Consider the following 18,256-nt stretch of genomic DNA (forward strand, 5'->3'; position numbering starts at 1 on the left):
TTTCTATTTTCTCTTTCTTCCTTCCTTCTCTCTCTCTCTCTCTCTCTCTCTCTCTCTCTCTCTCTCTCTCCCAGTCTTCCAATTGTTCAGTGGAAATTTTCATTTCTATGTTTCCATTCGGAGAGTTCCAAGTAACTTTTTTTAATTCTACTTCTGTATGGAGACGCATTTCCTCATTGTGTTCTTTTCTTTCGCACCCTTGCAGCTGCAGGTAACAGCTGCTCGTCAGGTCTGGGCGGGTCGTGTTGTTACCTTTCCACGCGCTCTCACGCGGCCGTCATGTCTCTGTGTGCTGGACACTAGAGCTTCTACGTCGCCGAGTACCTGGATTTTGTGGTCTTTGTAGGATTGGGTTTCAGTAGGCGATTGTTAGTGAAACCACAGTCCTTTTGAAAAACGTTGGTGCACACGCACAGGATCCTTTGTCGTAAGACTTCCTGAGCCCCACTCCTGGACCGGGCCTCTTCCAGAGGTCCCCGGGGTCCCTGGGGCCCCTCCGCTCTGTCTGGTCAGAACCCGGAAGCTTCCCTGGCATCCCCACAGCTTGCAGCCCCCCAGGAGCTGTTCTCTCCGGGGCTGTTTCCTCCCAGGCAGCTGTTGGGTCATTAGCATAGTGAGTACTGACCTCAACATGGACAGTGCCATGTCCGGCCAAACACTCGAAGGGACCCCAATGAAGGTTTCTAGGATTTTCTCTCCCAAGCTCTCTACTCTCCAGGACCCTTCCCCACAGATCCTAACCAATACCGTGGCTTGAAGCTCCCATTTGGCCCCAGGTCACCGTCCCCGGCCGCTTGGTCTCTTCCCCTGCTGTGGAAGGTCCCTGGTGACCCTCCCGGCATGAGGCTGGGCTCCTCGCCCCCTCCCTTAGGGCCGCAGCCCTACACAGCTGTTAGGTATTGTGTCCTGCGAGAGGAGGACAGAGTGGGTCAGAATAGGGAAACACAGATAGAAAGAGACTGGGTCAGGGGAGGGCTGCAGGGGACTGCTGTCCGTGGGGGCTGCCACGCCCGGAGGTGGCCAGGAAGCTGAGAGCCCCCTCGGGGCGGCTAAGGATACGAGGGTCTGTATTTGGCAGCTATTGGAAGTTTGGGGAGGGGACGGCTGAGACTGTCTGGGATGTGGCCCAGATAAGCCAGGCTTTGGCAGATGGATGCCCCAGGTTCCTTCCAGCTTGGGAACAGGACAAGGCAGCCACCGTGCTGGGCCGTGAAAAGACAGAAAGCAGGAGGCCAGGGCTGGCAGGCCCGCACCCCGCACCCAGAGCCCAGTTCTCGCCGCCTGCTCCCGCAGTTTTCCTGGGTGCCAGGCCTGCCTGCCATAATGGCTTCTTGGAGCCCTTGTGAGAACCTCTTTAACCGGGTTCTTATCCTGAGAGCCTCCTCCACTCCCTGTCTGTGATGAGGTTAAAATGCTTTGCTACCTGCTGTGGACTTTTAGGCCCAAGCATTTTTGGTGGGGGGCAGGGGTGAGGGTGGGGAAGGAGTGTGGGCTGGCTTCTTCATCCTTTGCTGAGATCACACGTCCCCTTGCACAAGAGGACCCCGTGTCGTGCCCCGCGGTTCTCCAGCACCCACCCCTAGGACACTCGATCAAGTCTGGAGACATTTCTGGGTGTGGAAACTGAAGAAGTGTTACTGGTGTTGGGGGGGCAGGGATACTGCCCAACATCCCGCCGCCCCAGGATGGCCCGGCACGGGAGCCCAGCCCCGAGGGCCAGCGTGCAGACACCGGCTGGCGTCTCAGCGCCGGCCTTGGCCTCACGGTTCTCTCTCCAGTCACCATTTATTTCTGGGCAGTAACTCGCTGCTGTCCGTATCATTTGGACTGCTGACTTAAAAGAAAAGAGAACAGTAACTACGTCCATCTGCCTCACCTTGCTTGGAGTCTGAGACACGGGCTCCTTTGGTCTCGTTTCCTGCCTGATGCCGAGAATCTGGCAGACAGCAGGCGCCTCCTCATGATCCGTTCCTTAAGGAGTGAAGGGGCAGGAGCCTGTCACGAGGAGCTTTTGTTGTTGTTTTCCTTGTATGGGATTTTGAATCTATATCTCCAATTGTCCAGGTGTCCCTAATAATATAAAGAATTCTAAATGGGATTTTGTTCTACTTAATTCAAACAAAATCGCCATTATTGGAACCAAATCCTGTGGCTCAGGGTATCGTATGAAAGTGTGAAGGGGCTTCCTGGAAGCTTTCTTCCAACATATAATAAAGGTTCACTTAAATCCCCGACGCCTGGACAAAGAGCTGAGCAAAGGGACAGACCGTGCAGACACCGGGCATCTAATTTATAAAATGTCACCATTTTTATTTTGTCACTGTAAAGTTGATCTCAATCAGATTGTAACAAAATTACCACAGCTTATTCCAAAAGAAAAATTTAATACAAGAGATTTTAGAAAATTAAACATATTTGTTTAAAAATTCTATCATGTAAACCATAACATAAGAGGGTACTTGGGCTACTGCCACGTGCCGAGGCCCATCTGCAGGCGCAGGGCCTCCCCATCCCTGTGCCCAAAAAACTCCTCGTGGACTCCTTAGGGTCAGACAAGTGATGCCGCGTGGCCTGGCCAGCCTCGGAGCCCAGGCTGCGGAGGTCAGACGTTCTCTCTAGTTGAATCTGAGACGATGAAGGCCTGTTATCCATTCCACAAGGCCAGGAATCCGTGCACTCCGGCTCCTTTCTCAGTGCTTAGCGACGCTGGTGGCAAGCGTGCAGCGGCCATCGTGTGCCCCAGGCCTTGGGAGGGCATCCCCTGTCTGTTGTACTGATGGTGAGGAACCCTCGAGGCGCGGTGGGCAGCTGGGCAGCTCGTGGGTCCAATCAGGAGTCACGGGCGGTAAGTGGAAGCCGGCCTCCTGCAGGGCACGACCTCTTCAAGAGAACCTAGATTTCCTTCCCTTCTTCCCTTTCTTTCTCTCTCTCTCTCTTTCTTTCTCTCTTTCTTTCTTTCTTTCTTTCTTTCTTTCTTTCTTTCTTTCTTTCTTTCTTTCTTTTTCTTTCTCCATGTTACTACAAACTTTGGGTGCAAGGGGCCCTGCAGAACTTGGCTGTTAGAATTTAGAAATGGAAGGATTCCGCAACACAATTTGGAGCTTTCAAAGTCAGGACTGTGGCCGGGACTGGCTCAGGGCTGACGGGAGGCGCGCAAAGGCGAACTCCCCCGTCTAGGCTCTGCGGGATGAGTCTCGGGGTCTGGCTCGCTCCAATCCGGAGGCCCCGGGGTGCTCAGTCCTTATGCTATTGACCCAGTAACAGTTGCTGTTTTTTTTTTTAGTTTTCAAAAACATAATCAAGACTATGCATTACAGAAATGGTAAAATAAACATTTTTGGCACAGAAATGTTAGATAAAATACACAGTGCTACACATGGTGCAAACTTAGCACAGAAGCTGATCTGGACAGCAAATATTTAACATTAGCTTTAATGACATAATGCAACGATATTTTGAGAAATGTCCGTTACAGTAGACCTTGTTCGTTGGCAGGCGCCTGCCTTCTGGAGCGGGCCCGTGTCTGCCAGGCCGCAGCCCCAGGCTGGGCGAGGCCCCGGAGCCCGGCACTGTCCGGGATGAGCGCTGGGAACTCACAGCAGTTACTGACTTTGCAGTGGGGACTGGGCACGAGGCCCACCCATTCTGAGCCAGCTCCTTGCCAGCCTGTGTCGGAGCAGGGCCAGAGTCCTGGGCAGGGACTGGAGACCCTGCCCTCTCTTGGCCTGGCCAGGTGGGGGCTGGTACAGAGAAGCCAGCGATGGATGAAGGTGGCGGCCAGGAGGGGCAAAGACCGGGTGGCTGGTGGCTTCAGGTTGCGCTGTATCCCTGTGGGCTGGTGTGTAACCTGCGATTCTATGACCTGGTCCTCAGGTGAGCAAACTGTCCCATGTAGAATCAACAGGAAAGGTGGCAGCCACAGTGAGCTGGGCCTCGGAGCGGGTCCAGGCATAGGGAAAGACCCGCGGGGTCGGCTCCCGGACTCTAGATCCCAGGCCTGCGGCATACCTCAGCTGCGGCTCCATTCTTCACTGCACAGATGTAAACAGCTTTTGACTGCCTGGTTTTTAAAGGCACTACACCCAACCTGCGTGGCTCGAAAGGTTCTGTGGGGTTGCTCCCATAATCAGGCAGGGTCCAACGCTAGTGAGGTAACATGGGTCAGGACAACCTGTCGCCTGAGGGTGAGGCTGGGGTTTCTGGGAGATCACAGGTGTCCTCTACATGGGGAACATGCTCTTACAGTCCGTGCCATAGGAGAGCTGGGCATGTTTTTCAGGAATGATTAAGCTTTAAAACACAAGGATGCGGTTGTGCAGTTGATTGTAGTTCTGGGGCTTTTTTTTTTTTTTTTTTTAACTCCAAGTGCAGAATGTCAGAGAAGGTTCCTGCTGGCAGGTGGCTGAAGAAGTGGGCCCAGATTCACACACAGGTGTCCCAGCCGGGGCCCCCAAGGCCTGTTGATCAGGACCCGGGGACACGGGGGAGGGCAGGTTCTACTCTATGAACAGAGCAAGGAGGCTTTCGGGGTAGGGGCCCTGCTTGGGATAGCGCTGCTGGGATGGTCTGAGCTGGCATCATCCCGACCCAGGAGTGTGAAAGGCTTCAGACAGCCCCAACTGTCTAGTCCGGGGGCTCTGTGTTCAGCCGCCAGGCGCAGCAGCCCCATCTGCACTCTGGGCCTTGGAATTCAAAGAAGGGGTCAGAGAGTGACTATTTTGGAAAATCAGGAGAGAGACCTGTCGCCTTTCTACTCCCGGGGGCCTCTCAGGTCCTCTGGGCCCCACGAGCTGCTGCAGGATCTCTCCTGCCCCCACACTGTTGCTGCCCTGGCCGGGGGCCCGCGGGCCAGCCAAGCAGCATCAGGCTCCGGGGATCCTTCCCGGTCTGTGCACCGTGGTCGCCCAGGACATTCATCGAGACTTCAGCCCATGAGCGGAAAGAGCTCCTGTGCGACCCTGCTGCCTCCGCCAGCTCCCGCAGGGCGACAGCCTCGAGTCTCTGGCAGACCTGCCGGTGCTCACGCTGTATGCAGGCTCCTGCCCACTGTGCTCGGGGCTGCAGAGGCTCCGGCCTGGCAGGAGCTGGTTCTGGAGGTTAACACCTCACGGCTCGGACCTGGGAAGCCATCTGACTTGGCTGGAGGAGGAGCGCGGGCGCTTGTGTGTGTCCTGCTCCTGTCCACCGAGGCCCCTCGACCTGGCCCTCAGACGGGAGGAGCCGATCTCACAGAGACACTGGGTTCTGCTCCCGCTGAGAGCACGTTGGGGGACAGACGTTGTGCCACAAACGTGTCTTTGGGGAACAATCATGATCCACTCGGACTCAATCAGGGGTTCGGAGACGGATCTGAAGACCTCAGGCCTGCACCTCCTGCGGCGGCTCCCAGAGCCAAGTTGCCATGACCCGAGGCCCAGGCTCTGGGCCCAGGCCTGGGCGGCCTCAGGTTCCTACGTGGCTGGTGCTTCCCGAAGCTGAAGGAGGAGTTCTCCAGGAACTGCAGTTAAATGTCACCGGCGGCCCCTTCTCAAGGCCTTGGGGACCTCTGGCCCGAGGAGCGGAGCCCGTGAGAGCCTCAGAGGCAGCCCTGCTGGGTGCCCAGCGGGCCCTGGGGGAGGGGAAGAGGGGAAGGAACAAGACCCGTTCTGTCCATCCATAAGAAGAAAAAACAAGGAGGCCAACAGTCTTTCGAATTCCCCTGCGGGAAAGAGTCGCGAGGTGGAGTACAGGAGCTGGGCGTCTGAGCTCGGGGTCCCAGCTCGACCCGGGCCCCGCTGCCTGGGGCAGGCCCTGGGACAGCAGCGACCATGTGCTCAGCCTGCAGTGGGGAGCCACCGTGCTCTAAGGACAGGGACCTGGCGGCTCTGACCCTGACCAGTTTAATTGGGGTGGCACGTGACCGGGGAAGGGGTGCTCTCTGGGCCTTGCCAGGTGGCCGTGGTCACACCCCATGGTGTCGAAGGCCAGCTGCTGTGGCCAGGCTGGACGCCGGGGTCTGGGGAGCCACCGAGGTCAGAGGTCACCGCTCTGGGGCTCCAGGTTGCGTGTCTCCCGGGGAGGACCGCGGGACAGCTTGGGGAAGCGGGCAGCCACTTTGGGCCGGCTGTTCTTGTTCAGTGGTTCTCCGGGCGGGGTGATATCACTGCAAGACAGGAGGAGAAGATGATTAAGCCAGGTTGTAATGGAATGAGCGCAGGCGGCAGGGTCAGCGGTGAGAAGAGGGAGGGCGGCAGCCAGCAATGCCTGCCAGGCGCCTTGGAGGAGCGGGGCCTTCGGAATGCTATGTGGGTCTTCTGTCCACTCAAAGCACTGGAAGGGGTCAACCACACCCAGCTACTCTGGGGTCCACTGCTCCGGACCCCACTCTAAGGCCATGAGAGAATACATCAGACCTACCTTTCGTTGCCCTTTCTCTCGAGCTCCAAGGGCATTTCATAGCCAAAGAAGAAAACATTCTCTGGAGAACACTGCATTTCAAGGTCATAAAAAGGGTGGAACGCCGGGCGTGGTGGCGCACGCTTGTAATCCCCGTGCTTGGGAGGCAGAGACAGGAGGATCGCGCAGGTTCGAAGCCAGCCGCGCGCCGCTGGCTTAGGAGACCCTGTTTCCAAATATAAAATGTAAAAAGAGGTCTGGGAGTGTAGCCCGGAGGTAGAAGGGCTTCCAGGAACCCCAGTACCACCAAAAAAAAAATAAATAAATAAATAAATAAATAAATAAAAAATAAAAAGGGTGGAACAAGAAGAGGCTGGTGTGGTGGTGCCCACTTGTAAATGCAATACTCGGGAGGCTGAGACAGGAGGATTGCAGGTTCACAGCCAGCCTCAGCGACTTAGTAATGCCCTCCGCAACTTGGTGAGAGATGTTTCAAAGTAAAAAACAAAAATAGGGCTGGGGGTATATGCCTTGGATTCATTCCCAACCACACACACACACACACACACGCGCGCGCGTGTATCCTAAGAGGATAACCGAGATAGTATGCCGAGGCCCAGTGACAAGGGTGCTCCTTACAGCCCTTTGTAAGAAGCCGTTTCTCATATGAGCTCTGAGTCCAACAAGAGGGAATCGCCAGCCTCCATCAGCAGACACCCACCCGATGGGACAGCCTGTGGGGCTGCCCACAGAAGCGGCCCTGCCTTTGCTGACCCGTGAGGATGGTGGCTGCCGCTCACAGAGGAGCCCGGAGGGCACAACCCGCCACACAGACATGCAGCGGCCTCAGCCGTCCACTGAGCCGGCTCCAGCGCCCGCGTGGCCGGCACGCTTCTCGGTTCCTTGGCTCTGCGTGGAACTGTTGGCTTTGCTCTTCTCCAAGACATTGCTTGGTTTGGCAAGCCAGGCAAGAACGTCTTTAGCCATCCCATTTAGCAGGGGCAGGAGCCTGGGACGAGGAGGGGATAGCACGAGGCTCTCTACAGGTGGCTTGTCCTGGATGGCGGCCTGGCCAGGGGCAAGCTCTCCAATGCAGACTTCTGGGCTAAGGTGTGACTTCAAGAGGAGGGAGGAGGAGCTACGGCAAGAAGCTGTCTGGTGGAGTGAGCTCAGCCCCGCCCTCAGCAGGATGAAGCCCCGCCCTCGCAGGAGAGGGCAGAGCTGGGTGCCAGGAAGAGGGCTCATGGCCTCAGAGCCAACTGCACAGCCCCAGCCCCCGGGGTGTGCCCAGACCAAGCTAACCTAATAGGGAGTATTTAAAGAAAAATCTTGGCTGTTGCAGGGAAGGTGCACAGAGAAGAGAGAAACGCAGAGAGTGTTTAAGTGATCAAGCGGGAAGCCTTGCGCCATGTTCTAATCTCGGCTCCAGGCAGAGCCGCGGTGCCGGTCACTTCGCACAATGACAGAGCGGATTCCAAGAACAGGACCTTGAGAGGGGCCTCGCCACCACCACAGACAGACCGGGCTTCAAGGTCATCCCGACAGCCACATGGCAGGCAGGGGTCACTTAAAACATTACTGGGAGGCCAGGCGTGGGGGCACATGCTTGTAATCCCAGCATTCGGGAGGCGGAGCGCGGTTCATGGACACCCTCAGCTACTTAGGCTCTTTGCAACTCAGTGAGACCCGGTTTCAAAATAAAGGATACAAAATTAGGGCTGGGGTGTCACTCAGAGGTAGAATGCCCCTGGGTTCCATTCCCAGTACCACACACACACAAAAAAAAGTTATTGGGCCTGGGGAACTTCTCTGCCCAGGTGCCCAGGGCCTCCCGACTCAGGCTGGCTTCTCAGAGAAGCTTTGGCTGTTTGTAACCTAAATCTTTTTAACACAACCCTCCTTTGGACTCTTCTGTCCACTGGGCCTGGGAGAATTTCTGGGCTAACTTCCACGGGGCGCTGCCTGTGGTTATGAAGTGTTGCCGGGACGGAGCCATGGCGATTCATTCTCTACCATCTCTGGTTGTGTTCATAGATGCCGACATCCATGGACAGAGTTAGCAGCAGTAGTTGGGTAGTTGTGAGAGAGACCGAGTTGCCACAAAGACAAAACAGGTCCTATGTGAGTCCTGCCTCCCAGCCCTGGCTATAGAGCAAGACCAGCGGGAGCGGGCATCAGGAGCGCCCGGTCTCTGGCAGGCTCAGTGGGGCGGAGGGGTCTCTTGGAGTCCCCACGGCAACTCTACGCTGCATGGCTGCTGACCTGCAGCGCTGGCGTGGGCAGGGAGGAGTCTGACTCCAAAGCCCATGTGATGCTGGGCGGCACAGGCAGTAAGAGGCCCGGAGCCCAGGCCACCTGCAGGGAGGTGGAGAAACTGCTCCCCCAGCCCAGCAGGAGGCTGAGTGGAGGCTCACTCTCCCTGGCTGACTCCAAACCCAGAATTCAGTCTAGTCCGCTGAAATCGAGGCTTCTCATCCAGGTGCACAAAAACCACTGGGAAACTTTCAGAACACTGACGCTCAGGCCCAAGCTCCAGAAATCCCTGTTGTGCTCACCAGGCAGGGCATGGCCTCTATCTTATAAAAGCATGCTGGGTAATCCAGGGCTGAGACCACAACTTTGATCATATCAGCAGGGTGTGGTGGTACATACCTGCAATCCCAGTACCTGGGAGGCTGGGACAGGAGGATTGCAGGTGTGGCCAGCCTCAGCAACTTAGCAAGGCCCAGAGGCCCTCTGCAGCTGAATGAGAGACTGTTTCAAAAACCAAACGAATAAAAAACAACCAAACAAAGAACAAAAACAGGGCCGTGGGTGTAGCTTAGGTATAGAATGCCCCTGGATTCAATCTTTGGTACCAAACTTACACAAAAAAGTAATTACATCATTCCGGGAAATTCTGTGCATTTATAGCCCAGTTAAAATGAGCATTTCTCCATTAATCTTTGAGGTCAGAGTGGCCTTTTGGGGGAGTAGCAAATCAGCTGGACATTTGACAGCATCTGAGCTTTTTGAAAAATGATTTAAAATCCTGCTGGGAAGATGGCAGACTGGCAGTTGTGAGATCTACAGGGATGATACTGAGGGCTTCTAGTACATCCTTGAGGGCTGTGTACCACTGTGTCTTCATCCTGGCGCAGGCTAACTAGATTAAAAACGCCTGGTCCCCTCACTAGTAGACACCTGGCTCAAGATTAAAGCCATCTGGAGTGAGGTCACACCTGCCCCCGCCCAGCCCTGGAATATGACTTGCCACTCTGGCCGTTCTCCATTGGTTTCCCTGAGGAAGAGTCTGTACGAGACCAACCACACAGAAAAGGTCCCACGTGAGAGAGAGAGCCCCGTCTTCCTTACAAAGCTGACGGGAACGTGGCCAAAGACATGCCTCCCTCCATCTTCCTTACCCAGCTCTTCAGCTCGGCGTGCTTTCTGAAATGTGCTATTTCCTTCTCTTCTGGAATAGGTAACTCACAATGCGGTGCAGGGAGTGGGCAGAAGCAAAGGTACAAAAAGCCCGTCTCCCAGCCATGCCCATGCAACCACGGCTATCGCTTTTAAATGTATCTTTCTACAGCCTTCTATTGCATATAGAAGCATCTACGTATACACAGCTGTGTGTGGATATATATATATATATATATATATAAATATATATAATACATATATATTTGCAATTTCTAAAAATGGAACATTATTCACTGTGCCGCTGCTTGCTTCTCCCTTGAAATGGTGCATCATGGGGATTTTTCCACACAGCTACATATAGATCAGCCCCAACATGCTGGCGAACTTTTCTTATCCAAGGTTAGATGGGAAATGTTCTGAAGGCCACTTGGTCTCTGTGGCAGCCCCCAGCTCTTCCCTGCAGGGAGACAGAAGCTGCAGAAATGAGCGGCGTGGCGTGGCTACCAAACTTTGTTTATCAAAGCAGGCCAGAGATGGGACTGGGCCCCGGCTCCTAACGTGCTGGTCTCCGTTCTAGTCTAAACTCTTGGGGGTTAATTATGGCCGCCTGGTACCGAGGAGGCGAGGCCGGCTGGCCTGGCACCATGAGGAGCCTCTCTTTCTCCCTTTCCAGCACTTGGCAGCAATGGGAACTCTCTACCGCTTCTCACCCACAGAGCTCAGGCTCAGTGCTAGAGGGGACCTTGGTGGGCAACTCTACCAGTCCTTAGGTGGGTCTGTGGCAGCGATGTGCAGGCACTGGCTCTGCAGGGAGCTGGCGTAAGCAGCTCTGTTCCCTTCCCACACAGCTGCATAGGGCACAGCGTGCTGGAGGCACAGCAATGAGGGCTGGGCCCAGGCTTGAACCTGCCTCCACCCCTCGCCAGCTGTGTGCCAGGACCAAGCCAGACACTGCCACCACGCAACGTGATTACCTATCAGCAATCAGTGGCCAAGATTCACGCGAGGAAAACAAAGATGAAGGTCAAAATCCTGCTGCAAGAGTTTTCATCTGTATCCCCAATAAGCCACCCCATTTAATGGAAAGCCTGTCTGTCCCGAGTCACAGCACGAGGCAGAAGGGCGTCTGGACTCACCTGCGGATGTTCTGGGTCTGATATGACTCTGCCATGTGACCTTAGCAGAGCCCTTGGCTCCTTGGGCCTTGAGTTACTCTTCCTTAAAATGGGGACGCCACCCACTTCCCAGGATCTGGGTGAGGATTCAAGGAGGAAGCACCAGGAGAGTGGCCCAGGGCACCCAGCCACGTGCCACGGCTGCGACCTGGAGGTGCCGGGCACCTGGCCCCAACCTTGGTGCTCCCCCCTTCCGTCTGTGACTCAGAGTCCTCGTCTCAAGTGGGCTGAAAACAGAACTGTGCTCCTGAGACATGTAAAGAGCCGAGCTGGAGTAAACGTGGTGGCTAGCCCCATAACGAGTGCTCAGTAACCCACACCTGACCAGTGATGACCCACTGACCCACTTCAGTAGCAGTAGTAGTAGTAGTACTGAGAATTGAACGCATTGACATTCTACCTCCAGCCCATCTTATTTTTTATTTTGAGGCAGTGTAAGTTGATGCCTGCTGGTCACAAACTTGCGATTCTCTTGTCTCAGCCTCCCAAGTACTAGGATGACAGGTGTGTGTCACTGAGCCCAGCAACTGCACACACTTTTTTTTATAACTGAGGATAGAGCCCAGGGGCATTCTACCTCTGCTTTATACCCCCATCTTTCCACCCCCTTTTTTCAAGTTTGAAACAGGGTGTCCTAAGTTGCTAAGTCTGGCTTGAACCTGCGATCCTCCTGTCTCTGTTTCCCAAGTGCTGGGCTTATAGGAATGCACCACCACGCCCAGCTTCTGTGCACACTTTTGAGGTAAAGAATGGAGACCTAGAAGGAGTTGTCAGAAGTGCCCGGCTACTTAGAGAAAAGCACAGCCTTGTGCCCGCCCCGCAGCAGCCTCCTGGCTCCTGCCGGGGCTCAGCGGGGACCCGACATGGTGCCGCAGTGAACCCTGCGGGCCTCAGTCTCTATGCCCGGATGCTGCCTACTTGTAGAATGAGGCTCTAGAGACTCAAAGGACAGAATGTGACCCCAGAAGAAGACTACGCTGGTGACTGGCTCTGTCAATACTGCCGTCAGCTGCCTGGGTTTTACGAGTCCTGCCCTGCGCTCCTGGCCGGCTTGTCTACCATGCCCTGCTTCCATACTCTGCGAAGCTCCTGCTGGAATGCCGAGGCTGGACACCTCAGCCGTGAGCGTGGGGTCACCCTCACATGGACACCAGCATCACAGTTCAGCACAACCCCAGGGCAAGGACCGCCCAAGGCCTCGCGCAGCTGGCCAGCACACGTTGGGCCTGAAGTGCAGGATCCCTGGCTTCCTGGATCGGGCCTCCCACCCATCACTGGCCCCTGGCCAAGGTGCAGGGAACCTTCCAGGTCAAAGGAGCCTGGATCTCACTCTGTGTCCCGCCCGCGGCACCCTCTCCTTGAACTTCCAGGGCCCCATTTGCTCATGAAGACTCTGGACAACTCTCACCTTCTAGGCTGGTCCCTCCTCATCTGCAATGTAGGCCCCGGGGTGGCGGAGCTCCTCTCTCCTGGATGCGGTCCCCACTGGCCTCACCGAGGCTCATGGCATAAGATGCTCCTCTGTGAGGTCTTTGCCTGTTTGAGCCCAGCCCAGACTGCTGTCCCAAACTCCAGGCTCCAAGATGCAATGTCCACTCGCAGCCTCTGCTGGGAGGTCCAACTAGCATCTCTAACAGTAATATGTCCGAGGCCAGCTCTTGCCCTCCAGACCCTGTGACCCCCATTTGCCACATGACAACTCTGGGCTCCCAGCTCCTCACACCCACAATCTTGGCTGGTCCCCCACTCCCTTCTTTCTCTCTGATCCCCCTCAAGAGATGCCGACAGCTCTCCTGTAGGGAGCTGATCACCACCAACCCCTGCACCTGCCTGGACCACGTCCCCTCGCCAGTCTCCCTCCATCCCACAGAGCAGCTCCTCCCCCAGGCTCCCACTGGGGAGAGAGCCAGCATCCTGCCCTTGCCCCGGGTCCCTTGCTGTGTTTGTCTCAGGCAGACACAGCATTCTGGGGCCTGTGCTCAGTGCTGTCTCTGCCTGGCGCAGTCCCCCAGGTCTCCATGCCCTCTCAAACCACCTTACGGCCTTCTCCAACCCCAAACATCACCCATCACGACCTGACACCCACCATCACAGCCAGCACCATCTGACACCCACACGCCCTCTTGGCCATTTAACATCGCCCCCGCCGTGTCTGAGAGAGCGGAGCATCATCTGCTGCTGAAATACGAGTACCGAGTGGGCACCTGCAGCTCCAGCCTTGAGGGGCTGAGGCTGCACCCGTCCCAGGAAGGCTGGCAGACCCTGGGGAGAAGCAGCCAGCTTGCTTGTAGCTCCTGGTGTTTAGACTAATTTTAATCCTTTTATTTTTACGTATTTTGAAAGCAGTCCTATCGTTTATATCTAAAAATTCCCTTTAATAAATGTGCTTGCAGGGAAGGTAGCTGCTTAAATGTCTCTGTAATTTTCTCATCATGTTTTCTTAGTTTTCCAGTCAAAACAACAGTTCTAATCGCAGCAGTTCTATATGGATTAACAGGTACGGACTTCTCCCCCTGGCTCTGGGTAATTAATTATTCATTGCGATCAATCGATCAATCTAGAATCCCACCTGCCTCATCCTTTCTGGGTGAAGGAAGGAGGGAGAAGGGAAAGTCATTTTTATGGTGCTGAGAACCTGCCCTGGGCTTCGCGTTAGCCATACCCATGCCCCAGCAAGCCAGTACATACGGCTTACCACTTCCATTTTGTGGGGTGCAGAGAGGACAAATCGTCCGATCACGCAGTTCAGTGACAGACCCAGGACTCGAACCTGGGATGGCCCCGCTCTCTCCAGGCTTGCACCGTGAGGTTGTTCAGCACCCAGGTGTTGGAACCGCAGTCCCCACCCATACACACCTCCTGCCGTTAGCTGTCAGAGTGATAAACACCCCCAAGAGCCTGGGCCGCTCAGGCTCCCTGGGCCTTGCTCCCTTCTCAGAGGGGACTAGGGCCTGGCCAGCACACTGATCCCAGCCTCCGGCCAGCTCCCCAAGAGCCCGAGGTTGTGCTCAGTGAGCTGGGTGTGGTAAGGAGCCAGGCTGCCCTGGAGCTTCACTGAAAGGCAGAGGTCACCTTCCCACCCACCCGTCCAGCGTTCTCGGGAATGACATGGCCTTTGCGAATCTGCCCCCAGCAGGTATGCCCACTGCCGAGACCTCTGCCCTGCAGACAGGTCTGTGTGCTTCCTGGGGCTTTGGACCATTGGAGCTGTGTCTAGAGCCAGGGCCTCTGCCTGGAACATGTGGTGACCTTGGCTAAGTCCCTTTCTCCGCCTGGGTTTGTCTCCCACCTATGATAAGAGGGCGCTGGATTTGACCTTTGGCACTGCCAGTTGAGGGGAGGCATGAGCACCTGTATTGGGGATCGGGGGGCTGCCATCTCTCTCTTCTCAGTGCAAATCAACCTACTGACCTATCTGTCTGTCTATCTTGTGGTACTGGAGATTGAACCTAGGGACACTCTACCATTGAGATACATCCCCAGCCCTTGAAACAATTTTGCCCTCTGAGACAGAGTCTCTCTAAATTGTCTTTCAAACTTCCAGCCTCAGCCTCCTGAGTAGCTGGGATTACAGGCATGTACTGCCCTGCCTGGCTTAGAAACATCTTTTGGGTGGAGGCAAGCAGTAGATGAGTCTGGTCAGCGGATGAAGGTGCTGACCGGACCCTGTCCCGGGCCAGCCTTCTCTGGGCCCTTGCCAGTTGGTGGGCAGCTGAGCTCCGCTCCCTGCTCTTCCTGCCACGTGGCACTCAGCCTTAGAACGTCACAGCTGTGCCACACACCCACAGGCACCCCTTCTGCCCCCCAGGCTGGGCTGTTGACCTGTGGGGGTCGTATGTGGCCTCAGTCGTTCACACACGATGGTGTCATGTGCTGCTGTGGGCTGTGCGGTGCCCTCCCAGCCCGACTCTGGTTTCTGCCTGTGACTTGCGTGGTCAGTGCTTGTTAGAGGGAGGGACACCAGCAAAGTTCTGTTCTATGTACTCAGGCTGTGAGGCACCTGGGAGGAGAAGGAAATGGAGGGGGAAGAGGAGAAGGAATCAGAAGCTCAGCCCGGCTGTCCCACTGTCTCAGTCAAGGCCAGTCTTGGGCAGGAGACAGCCAGGGCATCCCAGTGCTGGCAGAGAGCTGAGCCAAGACCAGCCAAGCCGCCTTGCCCATCCCCAATTCACAAGCAAGATACTGCTACCAGGAACTGAGGTGGATAATGGATAATCCAATCAAGTAGCCATGTTGCTATTACCCCTAGACAGCATTTTAAAATTAGAGGGAAACACAGAAAGGCCGTGCAATTGCTTGACCCACAGAGAAGAAAGCTGCCACCAGGCTTTCTCTAACTTTGGCAGGACAAGACGAGTCAGCCTGTGAAGGTGGTCTACTTTTTGTGTGCTGGGCTGCACCTCTCTGAAATTACTAATATTTTATTACTGCTTTTTTCCTAGCTCCAAATTGAATGGAGGTTATTGTGCTCAAAATAACCTAATTTGCTTCCCTTTCCCCAAAATGAGTTTTCAGATGCTCCAATGTTTAAAAATAAGAGACAGGAAGTAGGACAAGTGATTGTAATAATATCTAAGCTGCCGACTCCCATCAGTTGGGAACTAAAGTGAGAGTTTGAACAAAGAAAGAAAAAATGTGACTGCAGTCAAAATAGCTTCCTCTGGGAGGCACCTTCCAGGTAACATCTCTTTCTGTCTTCTCCACAAACTTGCGAGGTCTTTGCAACTAGCCCCATTTTACAGATAGGGGCACTGAGGCAGAGAAAGGTCCAGGTCACAGGCTGTTAAGTAACAGGGATGGACTCAGAGCCCAGGTCTGCCTGACCCAGTCTTGCTCCTTCTGTTACATGCCGCAGTGCTATTTGAATGCTACAAGAAAGTGGTAACGGAGCCTTGGCTTGCCTCTTGCGATGGAATCTGATCCTCGCCACCCTGGCCGCCTGCAGAGGAGGGGCGCTCTTCTGGAGGAGCCTCAGGTGCAGCTGGAGAGGGCACGGTCTCGGGATGCCATGCTTATGTTACCAAGGGCGCACAGCGTCCAACACCCAGGTCAGCTTGACCGCTGTGTGGGAAGAAGGGAGAGACCCTGGACCCACGGGGACATCTGTGTGGTCCCTCATATGTCCTCAGGCGTTTAAGACAATGCTGTGTGCACCAACACCTCATGGTGAGAAGCTCTGCGCTACTTCTAAGGAAGCCAGAAATTACCATGCCCACACCTGTTAACAAAGGGAATCATCTTTACTGCAGTCGTGGCTAAGACAGTATGTGTTTACTGTGTGTGCTGAGCACCCCAGCCTTGTAAGGTAGGGCTTGTTAGCGGACCCACTTTACAGATGAGGAAATCGAGGTATGAAACCTGTGAAGGGTCTAATCCAAGGCCCCCCGGCCTGAGTGCAGCCTGGCCCGCAAGACCACCGCCTTCTCCCCCCGCTGGCCCATTCCGTCAGGGCCCTCCACGTGGGGTCCCAAGACAGGCCAATCGTGACAGCACAGCTTGCTTCCTGGGCCACTGTGAACTCACAACCTGCCCCCCAGAACAAGCTGGTGAGAAAAGCATCCACACCTCTGTCACAGCGAGTCCTCGTGTGTGAATGACAGCGTCACAGTGGGGCCCCGCCCTTACTCAGCGGCCTGCAGCCTGTCTCAGCTCCCGCGAGATGCCTGCTGAGTGGCGGGCCCTGTGCTCAGAGGCCAACGGAGGCCTTTCTTCACCCTGCTTTCTGGGCCAGTTAAGACATCCTGGGCTGCTTAGGCAGATGAAGAACAGGAGGGGCTGAGTTCAAGAGCCAACCAGTTAGGGATGGGCTGGTATGGCAGACCACTGTCCTCAGCTGGGCCAAAGCCCCAGCCCCGTGCCCAGCCCTGTCTGCGTCTAAAACTGTAATCTCTGGAGATGACTCTGGCAGGACCATGGACAGCAGTACCAGCTGCTGGATCCAGCCCCAGAGGCCACAGCGGGGCAGGGCCTTCAAGCCAGAGACAGCTGGCAGCCTGACCCCAGAGAGCCTGCCCAGGAGAGGCAGCGGTCAGGTGAGTGCTAGGGTGCTCAGGCTTCATTTCCTTGGGGTACAGAGAACTCACAATTAAAACTCAACGCTTAGAGAAAAGGAGGATTGAACAGGTTCGAAGCCAGCCTCAGCTACTGAGTGAGGCTCTCAGCAACTTACTGAGACCCTTTTTCCAAATAAAGTATAAAATAGGTCTGAGAGTATAGCCCGGAGGTAGAAAGCCCCTGGATTCCACCCCCAGTACCACACACACACAAAATAAAAACAGTGCTTAGAAATCGGCAGTCATGAAGACGCTCAGGAGTGCTCTGACAGGCTTCATCCTGATGGCACAGTGCGAGGGCAGAGAGACTCCCACACCATCTCAACTCTGTGTCACTCCCTGCTCCGCCATGTCCCTGCTGGGACACAGGGCTTGGTCACTTCAGAGAGAGAGAGAGAGAGAGATTGATTGTGTGTGTGTGTGTGTGTGTGTGTGTGTGTGTGTGTGTGTGTGTGTGTAGATTGAACCCAGGAGCATTCTACTCTGAGTTACACGTCCAGCCCTATTTTACTTTTTATTTTGAAACGAGGGCTTGCCAGGCTGTTGATGAGTCTTCATTAAGTTGCTGAGGCTGGCCTTGAACCTGCAGTCCCCCTGCCTCAGCCTCCCAAGTTCTGAGATCACAGGTGCGCACCACGGTGCCCCGTAGTCGCTTTACTTTCTGAAGCTCCCTTTCTGACCTGGAAAGGAAACACCCCACCAGCCCCGAAGGGATGTGCGAGGTCTTACTGCAGAGGTGGCTTTTGGCCTAACTCTTGGAGATGTGCAGGGCTGGGTGAACGAGGAGGCATTTTCCTCATCTCTTTCTTGACCGTGGAGCCCTGGAGAGCTATAGCTGCTGTTAGAGGATCCAGGGAGCAGCTTCTTGCTGGAGCAGGGCTCCTTGGCCCTGGCCCCAGGTTCTAAGGGCTCTGTGTTTTGGGTAAAGGGGCCTTTGGCCTCAGAGGGCTGCTGGGACCTGTGTCCAGTCAGTTCAGAAAGAAGCCCTGCCCATCCAGGAGTGGTCCGTCCCCAGTGAGGCAGCCCTCCCCACCCCGCCCCGCCTGTGGCACTCCCCTTGACAGGGTGACGAGGATGCCACCACACTGAGCCATGCCACCTGCTCCATGGGATCTGTGCCAACTTGGCAGAAGGGAGGGCAGTTTGCTATTCTTACTGCTCTGGGACTAGGTGTGAATTCTGCAGCGCTCTGCACGGCAGAGGCTGCTTTGGGAAACACGTGCCCTACTGCAACCCTGACACAGTGCC

The 18,256-nt window shown here is 55.4% G+C and overlaps 1 protein-coding gene across 2 annotated transcripts in view; it reads right to left on the reverse strand.

Moving 5' to 3' along the window:
- Positions 1–6,012: 6,012 nt before the first annotated feature.
- The window catches only part of SNX29 (sorting nexin 29), a gene marked incomplete at its 3' end in the record, with an annotated part of 442,960 nt that continues 430,716 nt past the window's right edge, over positions 6,013–18,256 (reverse strand). For both annotated transcript variants that reach the window (XM_080703361.1, XM_080703360.1), the window contains exon 20: positions 6,013–6,142. In XM_080703361.1, coding sequence (XP_080559487.1) covers positions 6,013–6,142 — 130 coding nt within the window. The remainder of the gene's footprint in view (positions 6,143–18,256) is intronic.

The sequence above is a fragment of the Muscardinus avellanarius genome, assembly GCF_963383645.1.
Source record: "Muscardinus avellanarius genome assembly, chromosome: 10".
Classification (NCBI taxonomy): Eukaryota; Metazoa; Chordata; class Mammalia; order Rodentia; family Gliridae; genus Muscardinus; species Muscardinus avellanarius.